The 18,528-nt window shown below is 39.4% G+C and overlaps 1 protein-coding gene across 1 annotated transcript in view; it reads right to left on the bottom strand.

Moving 5' to 3' along the window:
* The window catches only part of LOC128299435 (fibroblast growth factor receptor-like 1), a 115,977-nt gene extending 111,034 nt beyond the window's left edge, over nucleotides 1–4,943 (bottom strand). The window contains exon 1 of the mRNA XM_053035404.1: nucleotides 4,886–4,943. Coding sequence (XP_052891364.1) covers nucleotides 4,886–4,943 — 58 coding nt within the window. The remainder of the gene's footprint in view (nucleotides 1–4,885) is intronic.
* Between the last annotated feature and the right edge of the window lie 13,585 nt (nucleotides 4,944–18,528).

The raw sequence follows: 18,528 nt of genomic DNA on the forward strand, positions 1-18,528 counted from the left end.
CAAAAAAAAAACGAGTTAATCTAAAAAGCCAATGGTGGACGAACAACTATTTCGAATGCAGGTGAGAAAGCTTTTCATTATTCAGCATCACATAAATGGGCCACTTTGAGGGATAGCATGATCGTCTGTGATATTGGAACAGATGGTATTTTTTTACTAAAGCTACTTCCTGTAACAATCGATTTGTAACAATTTTATAAAGTGTGTAAGTAACAGTTGGAACCAAACTTATCCTTCAAAAATATGTTGATCGATTATACAGAAGTAAGGAAAATGGGACAATCATATTTTATTAACGCTATATTCAGGAGCACGACGTCAAATGTACACACAGTCCGTAAAAAATTCTAATTGCTTCACTTTATCACGATGGAAAGGAATGCTTAAATAAAACCCCATTTATAAGGATTATCACTCAATCAAGCGCTAAGGTCAAGAAGCGAAGATTGTCACATTTATCAAGTGCTATGAATTTGCCATTCCTTATCCATGAATTTCTAATTAAGCCCGTCGAATCAGCATCACCATTGTGGGTTTCCAAATTTAGATTGCTTGCCGAATAGCGTGAACCACTGGGCAGGAATGGCAGCAGCGTTATTTCTGGCACGTGGCAAAAAAAGGAAGCAAAACCAACGTACATGCACATAAAAATCCACTCACGATAGAGCTTCCGTATCCGCATCGCTTTCCATTCGTTTGGAAAATCGCCCAATTAAAGCATTAATCAATTTTCATTTCGTTTATTTTTTGTTTCGTTTGCGACACATTCGTACTTTTGCTCGTAGTTTTGAGTCCAAAATGTGAAATCAGAACGAAACGAGAAGAAAACGATCAAAAAATTTATTCCGAGAACATTCAACGTAGAAAATGGAAACATAACTCGCTCGGAGAAACCAGGTCAGGTTGTTGGGAATGTGGTGGATTCGATTGTGGTTTAATAAAGCAAAAAGGAGTTTTATGACGTTTTTATTTCAAAATTGGTAGTTTTTGCGGCATGAAATACTAATAGCAAGAAAACAAGAGTCTTGATGAGAGAGAAATTCTGATCCGAAAGTGATGTGTGAAAAGATACTATTGTTTTTTTGAAAGCTTTGCTATGTTATCAACCATGTTATTCCCATAATTTACATTAGAATTGCTGGATCTTCGACGGCCAACCGCTTGAAGGTGAAGTTACGAACTGATTTGTTAGCGATGAGCCGCGTGCGGATGAACTGTCTAACACTGGGATGTTATGCTTTAGAGTGGAATTTGCTGACCACCGTTTGAATCCTGAGATTGACGTGATACCGCGCGTAGAACTGCCGATATGTGACACTCATTGTTTATATTGATCAGTGGTATTCGCTGAACCGCGCTTAGCTGGATAGTCAGTCTACGCAGGAACGGTCAGGATGATATTTGGCTAGGTCCAGTCATGTAGGCTGACGCCGCTACTAAATATACCACCGACCTACGCAAGTTTTAGGAAGATTCATTAGTAAGAAACTTATTATAGTATTGTATTTTATTTAAATGGTTGTTAGTTGTTGTTACTTGAGGTTGTTAAACATGAGATTTTTTTATATTTTGCATTGGATTTGGAAGAATCCAGTTCCAAAGAAAATTTTACATATTCCGGCAACACCCTTAATGGAAGAATTGAAAGACCCAATTGTATGTGATCAAGTGAGCTCAAACTCTTAAATAAAAACAACTGCAATTTCTTTTGCAACAATAAAACATACAGGGAAAATAAATTATACTCTAAAAAAGCCCTACTTTTGACTAATGTGAATTTTATCATAAATAGGATATGTGAATATTATCCGTGTTATACGACTATCCGGCAAAAGTCGAGTGCCGATGAGCACGGATAATCGCCGCTTCACTGTAATTCGTTACAAACTACTTGCTCTCACACCCAACCAAGGGTCTTCCCTATAAAGGCAGCTCCATCGGTTGTTTGTGGCAGCTAATTATATTTGTGTGTTAAGTTATGCCGGGTTGATCCGGAGGTGTTTGGTAGAGACACGTCCCACGGCAAGTCCAAAACGCCATCCGAACCAATTCCTCGTATGCAGGACTGACTATTCAGTCACTATTTGTCCACATCTATGCGATAACGAATCGTGTCGTGAGCACGACTCATCAATTTATGCTACCTTATGTTGCCGTATTTTGTTAAATTAAAGTTTTGCTTGTTTTGATATGCTAGGAATACATTTTTATACAGTGTAATGTTTATGTTTATACATGATGGGATTACGAACATAGTTGATAATAATACTTTACGAAACCCGATAAACGTCTGGTAAATGCTTAAAAACCGATTGTTTCGTTCATTGTGAATTTTACTACCAGCGGTGGATCAAACGGTAGGCGGAGTAGGCGGTCGCTTAGGTCCTCGCCGTGTTGGGGGCCCCAAAACAAATTGTGCCGATTGTGCGATTTTGGAAAATTTTACAGCAGAGTTAATTTAAAGCAAAAAAAAATTTAAAAGGTAAAAAATTGATCAAAAATATTTTCCTTGGTTATATAAAACATTTGTTTCTATGTGATAAATTAAATGCAGAGAAGAATATCGACTTTGTGACTTTAAAGTAGAAACGAAATTGCACCAGGATTTCCGAATGTATAGTACCAGGAGAGCATCCACGGAAGAGGTAACACCTAGTACAGCAATTTTGGTCGAAAACCGCCGAAAGGTATGCAATTTTTAAACACAAACTTCCCGGTGGTCGAGAAAAATTTCTTCGAAAACTACCAGTTTCCGAATGTATAGTACCAGGAGAGCATCCACGGAAGAGGTAGCTCCTGATACTGCGCCGTAAGGTATGCAATGTTTATACACTAACTTTGCAACCAACTTGCAATGCAATGCGCCGTAAGGTATGCAATGTTTATACACTAACTTTGCAACCAACTTGCAATGCAAGTTTGGTGCATGCAAGAAACTTGCAAGATGGCGCCCAACTTCATACTTGCATACAACAAACTTGCATGCAAGTTTGTATGCAAGTTTGCATGCAAGTTTGTATGCAAGTTTGCATGCAAGTTTGTATGCAAGTTTGTATGCAAGTTTGTACGCAAGTTTGTATGCAAGTTTGTATGCAAGTTTGTATGCAAGTTCTTGCATACAAGTTTGCATGCAAGTTTGTTGCATGCAAGAAAGAAGTTGAGCGCCATCTTGCAAGTTTCTTGCATGCACCAAACTTGCATTGCAAGTTGGTTGCAAAGTTAGTGTATAAACATTGCATACCTTACGGCGCATTGCATTGCAAGTTGGTTGCAAAGTTAGTGTATAAACATTGCATACCTTACGGCGCAGTATCAGGAGCTACCTCTTCCGTGGATGCTCTCCTGGTACTATACATTCGGAAACTGGTAGTTTTCGAAGAAATTTTTCTCGACCACCGGGAAGTTTGTGTTTAAAAATTGCATACCTTTCGGCGGTTTTCGACCAAAATTGCTGTACTAGGTGTTACCTCTTCCGTGGATGCTCTCCTGGTACTATACATCCGGAAATCCTGGTGCAATTTCGTTTCTACTTTAAAGTCACAAAGTCGATATTCTTCTCTGCATTTAATTTATCACATAGAAACAAATATTTTATATAACCAAGGAAGATATATTTTTGATCAATTTTTTACCTTTTAAATTTTTTTTGCTATAAATTAACTCTGCTGTAAAATTTTCCAAAATCGCACAATCGGCACAATTTGTTTTGGGGCCCCAAACACAGCGAGGCCCTAGGCGACCGCCTACTCCGCCTACCGTTTGATCCGCCGCTGGATACGCAGCCTCCCAATTGAGCCCTATCACTGGCTGAACCTCCCGGCAAGCAGGTATTTCGTCTTCGTCGCATTGATTCTCAATCCAATTCTTGCTGCTTTGTGTTTCAGTCTGGTGTACGCCTGACACATCTTCACTGTCGTCTTTCCAATAGGTGCAGAACCACGAGAGTTGACAAAATGCTGACAAATTTGGCAAGTGACAAAATCAGCTTGTCAACTGCGAAAACCACTATACCGTGCTTTCCAAAACCAAAAACATGCTTTCCTGGTTTCGCAAATCTGCGAACAATTGTGTAGTTCATCGCCTTAAACATCAACATGAGCGAAACAGGTTGCTAAGAAATTTCGCTGATTGATACCGTAAAGTAAACCGATTGAAAACTGTACCTTGGGCGAAATATCGTGGAAGGCGTTCGACTAATCAGGAATCGTAAATGTACGTAAATCGTAGAAAATGTGATCCAAGTAGTAGCGTTATGGTTCTCCTTAGCGCATACAAACGTTTATATATAGATTAGCTTACTAGGCCCGTTTACAGGGCTACGCAACAGAACTTTGACATGTACGCAAGGGAGCTGTCTTTCCGAGACTTTGCTGGTGTTGTTAAATCATGTTTGAAGTACATCTCCCTAACACCGATACTGCCGTAACAAAATTATAGGCCCCCCTTTAAAAATTCCGCCCTGGGCCTCCAAAGGGATTGATCCTCCACTGTTTACTACACCCTAAGACCCCGTCAAAAATGGATTTAGTGTGCAATATATGAATCAATTCTGTACCCCAAGTGCATAGAATTCATTTCATAGGAAATATATAATGAAGAAGCAATTTCGTTGCATACGAAATAAACATCACTGCAAACGAAATGCTTCGCCTAGATCGTTAGTTTTTTTGTCTTTACATTTTGAAGATAGTTTATTGCTTTATGCTGAAACTAAGCAATAAATACCACGACCCTAGGTGACACCATTGAAAAATTCATTTTTCGTACACCACCACGCAACGTACCGCATCCCAGGAACAATTCTTTCACACTCCCAAGAAAAATGTCTTCCTTCTTGCTTTGGAACCCCAACAAAATGCAGTAAATCATGTGGCAAACAACTTACCTAGCACGTACACCAGCAGTATCCAGATGTCCAACGTAAGCCGCTTGTGACACTTCATGGTGATTGGGTTGTTATGCTTTGGTGGCCGCAAACAACGACTTGTGCTATTTTGACTCCTTTTTTTTGTTGTTTCGTTCTACCACCTTTCTGTACACACACAAACACACATACACACTCGCACACACGCCTCACAATAGTAAGAAATCACTTCACAAAACGATTTTCTTCCACCGCTTTTACTCCACTTCCGGATGCGATATTTTCATTTTTTTTTCTTTGTTACCTTCTACACCAATCCACGGAACAAAACTGCACTCGGAGCGAAGTGCACTGGGATGCAATTTATATTTTCAATGCAAAACCTTCACCCAGCTGCTGAGAAAAACACAAAACTTCTATTTTCCACACATACCAACACAGACTCAAACACACACACACATGCACGCGGGCGCGCTCCTAAACGCTTGAGGGAGTTTTCACTTGTTTTACCCAACGGTCGTCGCTTCTCTGTTTTCCTTACCGTTCGCACTACTCGTTTTTCGTTGCCCTTCTTTCGGTTACGTATGTGTTTGAGTGAATCGTTATGTGCACCACCAACTGCCCACTTGGCCCTGACCACAATGGAGCTCCGGCGTGCCAGCCAGGAATACCGAGCCGGCGCTTTCCTTCGACCGGTGCGCCAGGGGTTGATGCCCTTTTGGGCGAGACCTACCGCGTGCGGGGTACGGTGGCAGCAGGGAGCATCCGGGATGGCATTCTGCCCCGGGGCCACTTTCCAACTACCGCTCCAGTGTCACAGCTGGAGAAAATTCTCACATTTTTCAATCTCATCCCGACCGCGTTTTGGCCGCGTTCCGGTTTGCCTCGCTTTAGATTTTTATTTCTTTCGGCAAAGGAGTTTTTCTGGCGCCTTTCAAATAAAGCGTCTTCTTCCTATATGCGTTATCGTCCGTTTTGCCGAAAAGAAAAACACTCGTACACACATACCAACACACAGATACACTGCTACACTATTTTCTTCTTTACTGAAAGCCTTGCGCTTACATTTGCACCTCATAGATTGGGAAGCGAGTTTTGCGCTGGTGTGGTGAGTCGAATTTATGTTATTCCTTTTATTTCCTTTGCATTCATTCCACTACTCCCGAATGCCACTTTTCATCGTCAGCTAGCTGTCGTTTTTATTCAAAGATTTCACAAACACACACACACAAACACACTCTGGAAAAGAAGAAAAAAAAGAGGAGTATGAAAAAAAAAACAGATCATTCCATTTATCGCAAGCAATCGGGTTTTAAACGACTACATCTAGTAACCCATGACGAAAGCTCTTTTATAGCAGTCGATCTTGTTTTTTTTGTTTGTTTTTTGCTGTTTTTCTCTCTCGCGTTTGCTACGATTATTTGTTCAGCCGGAAGTGGAAGTGATGGTTTTGTTTTCGAATTTGTGTTTTGCTCCTTCACCCTATACCGACCAGAATAATAGAAAATCGCTTTTCTTTACCGGGTGTGTCGCGGGTTTTTTATTCGGTGGTTTGAATGCGAGAGCGCCATGCGTCACACTTCCGGCTCGTGTGCCGTGGAAAACTCCTGTCGGACTCGAAGTAGTAAGGCACGCTGGCCTGCAGCAAATTGCAAATCACATTTATCTAAATCACTTTTTCAAGCTGAAATTTTGCACAGAAAGCATGCATTTACCATCCGGAAGTGCGGTTTCTTCAGCTGTGATGTACTGCTTTGGTGCGGTTGACACGATTCTATAGGCGAGACTGAAGACGCGAATGTCCTTTCACCATCGCCCAGGCGCATTTAAGTTCAATCTGCGAATGAAAACAAAGAGAAAATTGATCGAATCAGACGTTTGTAACAATCGGTGCGGTGGATAAATAATCAAAAAGTGATGTAAAACAGTCGTCACCCAAATGACACCGGAAGTGGGTGAGTAAAAATAAAAAGAAACCAAAATAAGCATACAATTTTCAACTATTGTAAAACAAAGTCCTTGTGCCATTGTGGTGAAGAATCTTTCGCCGTTGGCACACCACTTTTGTGATAAATTTGAATGGAATGGAAACGACGACCTTTCACCGTCATCGAGCTTTTTGCTATGAAAACTGTAGCCATTTTATTGTGTGTGTATGTGTGTGTGTGTTTTTTCTCACTTTATGATATGTCCTGTTCGATGAATTACAGAATGTTCACTTAAGCAATCGTCCTTTTCTATCTACTGCAGTATTATGCTTCTGTGTAAAAACGCAGTGTAGACGTGTCTAGCTTCCGATAAGCAATTGTATCCCTGACAGGTCGAAAAGCACTTACTCGTCATTCAAGTATCTCCAGATGGATGAAATGGAGCTGGAAAATCTTATTTGTATGTGTTTTTTTTTTGCGTTCTGAAGTCTTTTTGTTTTGTTCCTTCATCGGTTTTTATTTCAAGCGCTCGTCAGAATTGATGTTGGGAGTTTTGAGTGAAGCAATCGTAAAAAAAATCGTCCCACTTGCCAACGAGCAGCGGCTAAGCGTCAATGATGCCGTGGCAATGCCCGTGGCAACCTCAAACACACTCACAGACAACCGCATACGTTCTGTTCCGCGGAAAATGATTTCCGGGTTTTTCTGAATGGTTTTTTCATTTGCCCCCGTGCTGGGATGGGAAAATCATCGCTTTCGCAATTGAAAACCGACAAACTGTTGAACCCGCACCATCGATGCGGCACCACGAGTGGGGACACTTTTCAATTTCATTATGGACCGAAAACGACACGGGACCCCGTACCGTGCCACCGTACGTGGTAATGGTGAAGAAAAATGGAAAATTTATTGTAATTTAATACACCCGCTAGGAATGGTTGCGGTGTGAGTGTTTTGTGGCAATGCGCTGAAAAAATAGTATGGTGCGCAAATATTTGTTGTTTGCAAGGCTCGTAGGAATTTTGAAGAAATTAATGGCCTTCATAGAATTTATCTTATCGTACTGTAGTGTAATGTGCTAGGAGCATATTTCTGCGGAAACATATTATTGCTCTACGAAACATTTGACGATGCTCTTACGCTCTTCGTCTGGAATACATATAGGCGTAAGAATGTTGGGTTGAATTTATATATATTGAAGTATTTTGTTACATTTTGTTACTTGAAAAGTGAAATAGGAAATATATTCTATGCAGTTTTTGCAGTGCCGTACATTAAGTATTTATAAACTTTCTATCCTGATATAGTCAATAGATGTGGTTATTTCTGATGTACTGTTTTAAAATTGTGCATATAAACAAAAATCTACTTTTTTTTGTTTACAGATTATTGATTATGATAAAATGGATGATAAAGTTTTTACCAGATATTCCCGATCCTCCTAACTTCGTGGAAATATGACAAATGAGTAATAGATTTTAACCGATCATTCTCGGGATAAGGTAAACGACAGGGAAGAAATGTTTCCAGAACATTGAAAGCTCTGCAGCCCATACTACCTTACTTATTATGTGCAACCCTGTTAGAACGTCTTGAGATGTTGCTAGAGTCCTCTAAACTGCTCAAGATCGAGGTCCGTCGTCTGCCAATCGATTATCCGAACCTTTCTGGCGGATACATCAACGCCAATGCTCAATGTGGGCCTACTACTCCTCCTCTGTCCATGTGGACGACCTTAAAAGACGGGCTGGGTCGTCCGATGTCATTCTCATGACATTACCAACCCACCGGAGCCTAGTTTAACAGTAAGTTCATCGTGCAGCTTGTAGAGCTTGTGATTGTAGCGATATTTCCATTGTGCTTCCACACATACGGAGCCAAAACTTCTTCTGGGTATCTTCCTTTTCGTACGCGGCTGAGATGATTTCGTCTGTTTTTGCAAGATAAAGTTTAAATATGTTAAGTATGTATGACAGTAAAAATATATGTATGTATAAGTATGTGTCAGAGGCGTAGCACATAAACGTTGAAAAGAAATATGAGGCTTATGAAACAGCAAAGAACCGTCATAATTGTAGTAAATAAAATAAATTAATACCATATTCGTGATATATGCACAAAACTCAAGTAAAATGAAATGCCATTGGCCGGTTATTCATTTATCCATTAATTGATAGCTTTCATCTATTTCTTTTGGGTGTCACATGATATGTTGGAGGCTGACAAAACGTAAAGTGCTCAACTCCGTTTAATCAACAGAGCTCGCAAGTACGATCTTCGATGTCGGATGTCCTACCTCTTCATAATACAGTATGATCATCTGTAAGAACAGTTTCATAGTTTTATGACCCCAATAATTTGTCGGTTGCTTTTATCGCAAGAAAGAGCAATTTAGATGAACTCAACTTAAAGACAACATGAAAATCAATTTCCAGAAAGACAGACAGACAGACAGATGCAAGTTAACTTGCCCCTCTGTCAAATATCCTTTTCTGGACATAAACTTCATCTGAAATATTCTAAAATGTGTACATTCTTAGTTTGCTTCATTAATATAGATTGGCCAACTTTATTGAACTATCCGTCCGTTTTATCGGTCAAACTAGCTGCACCCGTGACAGCTGGGTTGAAACTTTCGCTTGTTTGCATTATTCAGCGTTCTTTCAAACCATTTTCCGGATATTATGGGAACGTCCTGATCGAGCCACTGTGCCAACATGTCCGGTGTGGAAAATAAGGTCACACACATACAAAAATGGACTCAAAAGAATTCGCTTTGGCCGTGAACAAAAGAGAAAAATCATAACGGGTGTTCGGAGAGTGCGAAAAATGACACACGTGCCGGAAGACGAGAGTGACCCTTCGGTTCGTCTTGTGCCTCGTTTCATTTTTAATGGAAAAGATTCCGTTAGTTCAATTTTAAACCTGTCTGTTTTCTCTGCCCGTTACACGTCTGTTTGTAGGTCGAAGATCCAAGGTTGGCACCATCGACTGCATGTTGAATGAACTATCGATCGGAAAAGCTGTCGGATCTGTGGGAACGAGTAGAGAATTCATTCCTTATTATGACCTAGAAAGCTGATTTGACAGTCAGAGACGGTATTATGCATATGAATGATTTTGTGGGCACATATGCGTTCAATAAACCCTGTTACACATTAGATAATCTAATACTGCATTACAAAAGATTGAAAACCATGTTGCTTAAAACATATTAAAGGAAAGGTTTGTGGGAAATATAGGCGAAACTGTTTAAAATTTCGTGATATACAGTACAGTTAACACTGAATTATGCTCCTCTTTGTAAAAATCGTGTGCAAAAATCAATGAAAGACAGTTACATGCCTTGACAAAAAACGTATGTCTCATGGCAACGGTAAAGATACAATTTATCAAAAAAAGAACAAGCGTACAACAACTGCAAACAGCATTATTATACACCGCCAGCTTCCCTAAAGGCAATCCATTAAACATAAGATTTCACTATGTAGATACACGTGGCAGCTTTCTGGTTCCTACCAGTCAAGATCCTGTTTCTGCCCGTTTCAATTTCCTTTGCATAAAAAAGTTCATACCTTGAAGGTTACGAGCAGTTTGGACGGAAACTGTAGACGTTACACTGAATGCAATAGTGATGCAATTGCAGATGGCATTTTTCTGTACTCTGCTATGTCGTCTGGCGGGAATCATTGCGAGCATAAAGGGTAGCAATGAAATCTGTGTTCTTCGCACGATGTTCGGGTTCGTCTGTGTTAGGAACGTCATGTCGTCTTACATAAAAGGACCAAACCCGTGGAATAGAATCAATCTTGCAAAAATAATAAGGCAAAAAACTTCATACATTTTAATAATGGGTGCAAACATAAAAAAACCATGTTCTTTGTAGCGCTGCTTTATGTTTCAAGCGCACTGTGGTTTCAACTGGATAAAATGTACATCAGGAACCATTCATTTATTAATTGTAGACGATTTGTATTTACGAAGCAAAACTAGTAGTCTCGCAGAACTGTGTATAAAAGTTGTGTTGTGTTGGCGTGACGTATAAATGGATGAAAATTAAGGTTTGTTTGTGGATAACTCATGACCGCATATTTTTGAATGTTTTGATTTTACAAAACGAATTTTTTCACAGTAGCAGTGAGTTATACCTTCTTTAAAATTGACTCAAACGGAAAAATAAAAGGCTACTAAGTATAAATAGATAAGACATTGCCGGAATAAGGCAACCGAAAATGAATAATCACCTTTGCGTTATTGGGCGATATTTGATATAATTTTATTAGAGAATATTATACCGCACTATACGCTAGAGTATTTTTATTCGGTCAGTCTCTCTAGCTACAGCACAGATTGATCGACGTCACCCAGGCTCGCTGTCTTTTGCTTCAACCATCGAACGAGTCACATTAAATAATAAAACATAATTTCATATATTATATAATTTATGGTTTAATCATATATTAATGTAATAAGAGATTGTACATAGAAATCAGAAAATCAGATAAATGAAAAAAGGATAACAAAAAATTCATTTTGCATTAGAAATTGGCAACGGAATAACACCATTGCACCTGGTACCACTTTCGATCGAATACTGCATTAAACTTGAAGTTTTTAATTCAAATGAGAAATTTGTGTTGAGATAGTGTCAGTGTACGTATCGAAATTTATTCAATTAGAAAATATTTTTAACAAAAAGTGATTCAACGATGCGTTGGGCTCAAGATCAATTTTTAGCTTTACCATTATTGCCGTAAGTAGGACTATATCTTTGGGTAGAATAAGGAACAGTGAATCATTCAGCTAATCTTTTCTAGGTCGAATCTGAACATAACCCATTTGATGAAAAGAGTTTCAACCCTTAATGGACAGAAACCCCCGTAAAAATGTAATCAATTACAGCAATAAGAGATCTTAAACGGTGGAGAGGGTTTAAAACGATTATGAACTATATTTTAGTGGGAAGAGTCTTAAAACGCACCAAATTATGCATATTTCAATAACCAAGAGGCATGGAATTAAAGAACCACTAATGTAAATCTCTGATACGTAGTCTCCTCTATTCGAGCTAAACCTAGCCATAACGCATAAGACTCATAACTTCATGGAATTTATAGTGATGTACGTAGTTCTTACGATTCCTTGAAAGTCGTATGCAGGAACATATAAATCTCGGATACTAAGGTGTAACATTCTTCAATGATAGTTAAAACAAAACCCATACTGAGAAAAATGCCAAAGTTTCTATGGTAAAGTAGTTTTCAAACCAAGACTTATAGTTTATCTGTAGCAAATACAATACATTACAAACTTGCAGAAGAACATCATAAATATCTTCCATGGAAATCATATGTTACGGTAGAATAAATACTACTTTTAGTAGGAACACCAACCTGAGTTTGTGGTTTGCTTCTTTTAATTGGTACGCTCATGAAGCTCACAAATACAACTGTACACACGAAGGTACACGAAGTCAAAAATGAATGTAAGCATTGTATTGTGCATAGATTATAAGCTAACCTATGGTCAATATAAAATCTTTCCATCCAGAAAAGAATTAGGTGATTAAATATCATTTCAATATCCGTGCGATTTGTACGAATCAAATCATTACAGGCATAGTGTAGTAAATATCGATCAGGCGATATTCGTACGCTTAACAACGAAACTTCTACAAATAAGTTTCACTGTGCTTTATTGAGTTTTCTCGTAAATCCGGCCGGATATGTTTCAAGATTCTATAAGCTATTTGATTTAAAAGAGATTAAAGAGAAAGCTTTGCATATAACCGTAATAACATAAAGCCGAACACCAAAGCCACTCCTTTCTGTAGAAGGAACAACGGAACTGACTATGCTTACACGCAATTTTACATCACAACGCTCACACCGGACGAAGCTGTTGTGTACATCCTGTACCGGGCAGCCTGCCCGTGCTGCCCTGTGGTTGCTACCGATTACATCGTAGCTTTTATTGCATTTTGCAAAATTGAACAATTTCACACATAACATGCTCGATAAACATTTCGGTCTCCCTAATGGCTATCGAGATGCGGTTTGATGCAAACAAGCCCCGGCCGGCATTGCACCGAACCATGGAACAAAGAAGCTAAGCTTCGTTAGACCTTCCATCTCGGAGCATCATCGGATACACAACCCGCCGCCCGCCTGTCCGTCCGATGGGCGCCCCCGTTCACGCTGCTTCAACCGCAGAAGGATGAACCTATAAATTATCCTTTAGCTTCGTTCCGTTTCGAAGCCCGATGGATCGAGTTCACCTCCCGGTGGCACTTCAAAAGTTTATTTATGTGACTGGCACACAGAGGCACACGGGGGCCGGTTCTGCTCGCCAGTGGTATATTATAGAAATTTTGCTCTAGTTTTTGTATTTACTTGCCATCGAATCCGACTCATCCTACCTTCCTCGAGCGGGCACAAATACCACCTGGGCCTTGTCAGTTGGTCGAATATACTATGCCCGGTTGGGAATGGTTTGTTCCGAGCGGAATTTATTCCACCTTTACCTTCGGCGGCTAACATCGATGCACACCTATCCGCTGCTCACAGGCAGCTCCGGTTGGCACGGGCCATCTTACGCATGCACCCAGTGTGTCCTGCCGATTCTTCGTCCCATACCATGCCAAATCGATAGACCGGTGGAATGTTATAAATTAAATTTTGAGCATGTCAAGACGAAACCAACGTGAAGGTTTTCGTTTCTCGAGTGTTTGGAGGAAAATTCGGAGAAATAGTAGGTGCGAATTGCTGAGCATTCCATCATAAAAACAGGGACATCTTAGACTGCTGCTTTGCAAGATGAATCAAGACCATGCCGACACCGACAGACCTTTTGATATTTTAGCCTCAATTAAACGAAGGCAGGTTCCTTTGAAGATTCTGATTATCATTCGATCCGTGTAAAAAAAATCGCTTTAGCAAAAGATGCAGTATCAGGTTCTTTTCGATCGTTAAAAACCACCTCGAATAAATTCAATAGAAGACACAACGAAAAAGCCAGAATTTAAATTTATTCATAAAATGTTATAAATTATAGCATCTTTATCATCCCTTCAGCCGTTCCGAACGCACAGAGGAGATCACAAGAGTCATTAAAACATGAAACATAATTTTGCATGATAAATAATCCACCACATGCAGGTTTAATCATGCCGATGTAAAAGAATAGCGCCCATAACAGTATTTGTACATTTTCACACAAAAAAAGCACGCACCCCTTCTTTCCATTGCTTTCATTTTCCCGTGTGGTTCTCTCCGGTGGCCAATCAGAGGAGTAAATATTTGCTGGTACATTTTGAACGCGGTCGAAAGAAATGGGATACCATAAATTTTCTCCTATCAAATTTTACAGGACCAATGAAAATTTATTGCCACTGACTGATTGGGGCGAAAAAGCGAGAAGCGAGAAGCGAACTTGACCTGCTTTTACACGCAAACTCCCTTTCGGTGGCGATATTCCTTCGCAATTTTACGTACGCCGGGTATAGTTTGTTCAGGCCAGACCGAAAGTAAACACACGAACCCGACAAAACCATCGCCCAGACCAGCGGTATCGTTCTGTTCGTGCTGCACATTGAAGCTTCACTGTTGCCTATTGCCGTCCACTTACCGACGGTGGATCAGATCTTTGGCATGCGAAAATACATGGCGAACAGCGTCCATGCTAGAAAAGGGTCGACCAATAGTTTGTCAAGAGTTTGCCGGGAATGCTGATCGATTAATCTTCGTATGATTTTGATACAGGCGTGTTAAATCAACAGAAACAATTCTGCAAACGACTGTCCGTCTCGTTTGAGAGAAAGGTCGCTCTTTACAGAAGAATGTATAAATCATAATCTTTTACTACGCGCAATGGTTACTGTTCTATACAAACAAAACGGGCACCTGAGCTTTCGAAAGCTTTGAAGCGGAATAAACAAATCCGATTTCCATTTGATGTTGCTTCTGAGCAGTTGAAATTGACAAATAAGATCATGTCAGTCTTTTTTTGCAGTTATGTATGCAGTTCATTGTTTTCAACATTCGAGATGGTTTTCTAATAATTTGTTCTCTAGCTGCAAAAATTCATAACACATTAGGCGACGACAATTTATAATAAGAAATTTTACTAAGAAAAATGGAACATAGCCACCCAAAAACTTAAATAGGCGAGGCAAAAATGGGCCAAATTTAGAAACTATGCAAAGTATGAAAGAAAATCCTCATCACCACGATCTTGAGCAAAACCCTGTACATTTATTTGAACTAATCTCATCCCGTCACTTTCACCCAATACCCTACGTAACACTCTTTACGGGTTGGTAGTTTTACGGTTGATTTAAAGTTTTTTCTCCACTCCTCTAAAGCCTCCGCTCTTCCGTTCTTGGGCCAAACTTTTCCAAGCAAAGAAATGAGCCTCGAATGTCAGCGAAAAAGTTAGCAAAGAAAATGTGTACCAGCTGGACCGTCCGGATCATACTTGTGGGTACGCCTTGGGGGCATAAAGATTCCACCCATACCACGCAACGATGGCGGATAGTGGCTGTGGGAAAGTTTTGCATAATTAGTTCAGCCGATCCTAACGTTGTTCTCGAAGTGGTTAAAGCACCGATGGAGAATGTGGGAAGGTGTAGGGAGGATTTTTTTATGATGGCCATAGAATCTGTTTTTTCTTCGGTCTAATGAAGAATACATCAGAATCAGCAGATCAGAATCATGCTCATTAACTCATGTACGTACATTCGGTTGAAAGCTTGTCGAAAGCGTTGCGTATCGGTGTATATTTGTGTGTGGGTGTAGGTTGGGAGGGGGGAGGAGGGTCTGTATTAGGATTCTAATCTGAAACGGTAAAAAAATCAAACAAAACTTTCAAAATTTTAACACTTGCCGCACTAAAAAACTAAGTGCTTTTAATTACCGTACGATAATGTGCGCTTAAACTTTGATGGCCTGAAAGACTTTGATGAATATTGATGCTGGGATAACCGAGAAAGCTTGTGGACTGTAGGATACAGGCAATGCATGTGTCCTCAGCTATTCCAGAATGCATTATAATGTAATGTACGTTTGCATAAAACATAATTTGTAAAAGAATTACATATTGTAGAATTATTATAAGTGGACATATACAAATGATTAACACTCTCTTGTTTTTTTTCATACATTAATTAGATTAAATATATATGTTCGGAACAGATTATTGAGTTCTTTTTCTAAAATTGATTTAGTTCATTGCATTAAATATTGTAGTCTAGTCGAGCAAAGTTGAAACAATGGTACAGACAATGCTTCACTACAGTTCAGCACTGGAATATTTAAGAAAACTCGGGAATGAATTGATAACAAATTTATCCTTAATTGGAAGAAACGTTCTACTCGTCTTAAACGTTTTGAAACGGTAATTGATCGATTTGTGTTGTATGTTATGGATCAGCCTAATATACGTTAAGTTATTGACGTTTGGAAACTAATTTTCCGATGTACTAACAACTGCTATAGCTAAAGAGTTTAAACATCGTTTCCCATACAGTGTAATAAGTTACAAAACTGTAGAATTTTCTTAAAGTACCGCTTGTAATTTATTCCACCAAATTTGCCTAATCTGTGAAAATCTTCATCTTCCTTTGCTTGCTAGACTGCGCTCCCAGCAAACTCATCCGACACGGCAGTCCCAAAATGGACGGTCACAGCGTGTACTTCCGTTCAGTAAACCACTTTCGTTCGGTCACTTTCCACTTGGAAAGTTGATTCATCCTGTCCTGTCAACTCGACAAAACCCGACCGGATATTTATCTTCAATCATGATCCGGTGGAATTAATTATCTTCCGCTTGACAAATTCATATCGACATACTTTTTTTTCGGTGGGGCTGTTATCAACATCACTCGCGCTGTTTATTCCCTGCGTTCCGGAAGTCGTCACCTCATGCCGCTGATTGACGTCCTGTTCGTGCAGCAAAATTTTCACAAAACTGATAGAACCGTTCAACCCATTTACAAATCACCGCAGGACATTTCCTACCGAGCATCATAAACTGGGCGCCGAGTGTTTCAATGAACGCTTAGCTGCCTGGACCTTCTGAGGAGCATAAATATAAGCGACCGGCGGAAACAGGTCCGAAGGAGTAAAAACAGGCAATTTAATCGGGAAAACTTCCTCTTTCAAAACCGGTTCAGTTCCTCGCGCCCAGCTCTTGAATTTTGTTAGAGGAGTAATTTTCGAAACTAACGCAAGCAAAAACAGGGCGCCTCATTGCAGAGAAAAAGAAAGAAAGAGAAAAAAAATGATTTGGATCGATCATGATGATACTGATAATGATGTTGATGGAAATGGGCACCAACCTGGGGCAACTCCATCTTCCGGGGAAAGCACGAAAAATGCTACCGAAAATTCAAACCCCATCTTCGCGTTCAAAGAAGGGCCTTCAAGAAATGGACCTTCAATCTGAATGGGTTTTGGTAGGGAATTATGGATGAAAAAGTTTTCGCTTGTTTCTCGCACCATCTCTCAAGCGACTCGTCGTTCGGAAAAGAGAACAAACGTGTCTAAGGCGCAGAAAGCAATCTAGGCACAAGAGGTTAAACAAAAACAGACACATACACACGCACACGCTCAACTATGGGTTGGAAATGAAAAATCATAAACATTTTGCACAAGAGCGAACAATCTGTGTATTGGCAGGGAAATGTTTCTCCGAAGAACGACCCCTACGGGCATCTTTTTCGGAGCAGGAATCGAAACAGTGGATGCGGCATAAACATGACATCCCGGGGCGAGAGACACAATAACTTTAGCAACAAATTAAATTGAAACACTTTGAGTGTTTTTTTTCTTCGATTCTTTCGATTCGGTCGGTTGTGGAGGAAGAAACAAGATAAATAAAATTGTCTCGTCGTAAATAGGAAAGACAAACAAATGAAGAGTATTTATTGGAGCGTTTATATTTATTGATTAACGCAAATTATTGTCAGTTCTATTGTTTGCCCAAAATGATAAAAAACTAAAGAAACTGAGTAAGACATTAATACAAACTTGATTTTCAATAACTATTTTTTAGCAAAAAGTTCTCTTTTTCACGTTTTATTTATTTACAGTGTGATGAGTATTCGACGTAAATAGAGTGTGGGAACAAAATTCCGTAGAACAATTTATGGTTTAAAGTCTAATGGGGTCCAACTACACCAAGGCATAAGCGCATAAGCGTACAATATGACATCATGCAGAAGCGACATCGAGAGAAGAAAATAATTCTCTTACCTAACCATTCTTTAACTCTTACATCTTATTAGATGCCTAAAAGTAATTCTGCAATAGAGATTGTGAAATATTAACATTGCTATAAACAATTAAACATATTTGTTTTTGTTCTGTTATTCAAAATTTTATTGACTATCTTTGGCTATTGAGCTTGGATTTAGCAAGCTTATCTATATTTCAGGATAACAATTTCTTCAATTATGACCAAAAGTTTAAATTTCATCTGCTAAATCACAACTAGTTTATTCATTTCTGTAACTTCCATGCTTTTTCTGTATACGTTTCCTGCTGTCGACAAGATGCCAGATGTTAATCCGCAAACCGGTGTTCAACATGGACGTACGCAATATTTGATGAGTATTTTCTGCATTAACTCAGATGGAGCTAGTCCGAAATCTCGAATGCAATGCAAAAAATTTAAGAACGAATCAACAAAAAAGTGTTTTCACTGAGATTCTCCTACGCTGGAGTTATTCCTGGGTGT

This window comes from Anopheles moucheti, chromosome 2, assembly GCF_943734755.1.
Source record: "Anopheles moucheti chromosome 2, idAnoMoucSN_F20_07, whole genome shotgun sequence".
Lineage (NCBI taxonomy): Eukaryota > Metazoa > Arthropoda > Insecta > Diptera > Culicidae > Anopheles > Anopheles moucheti.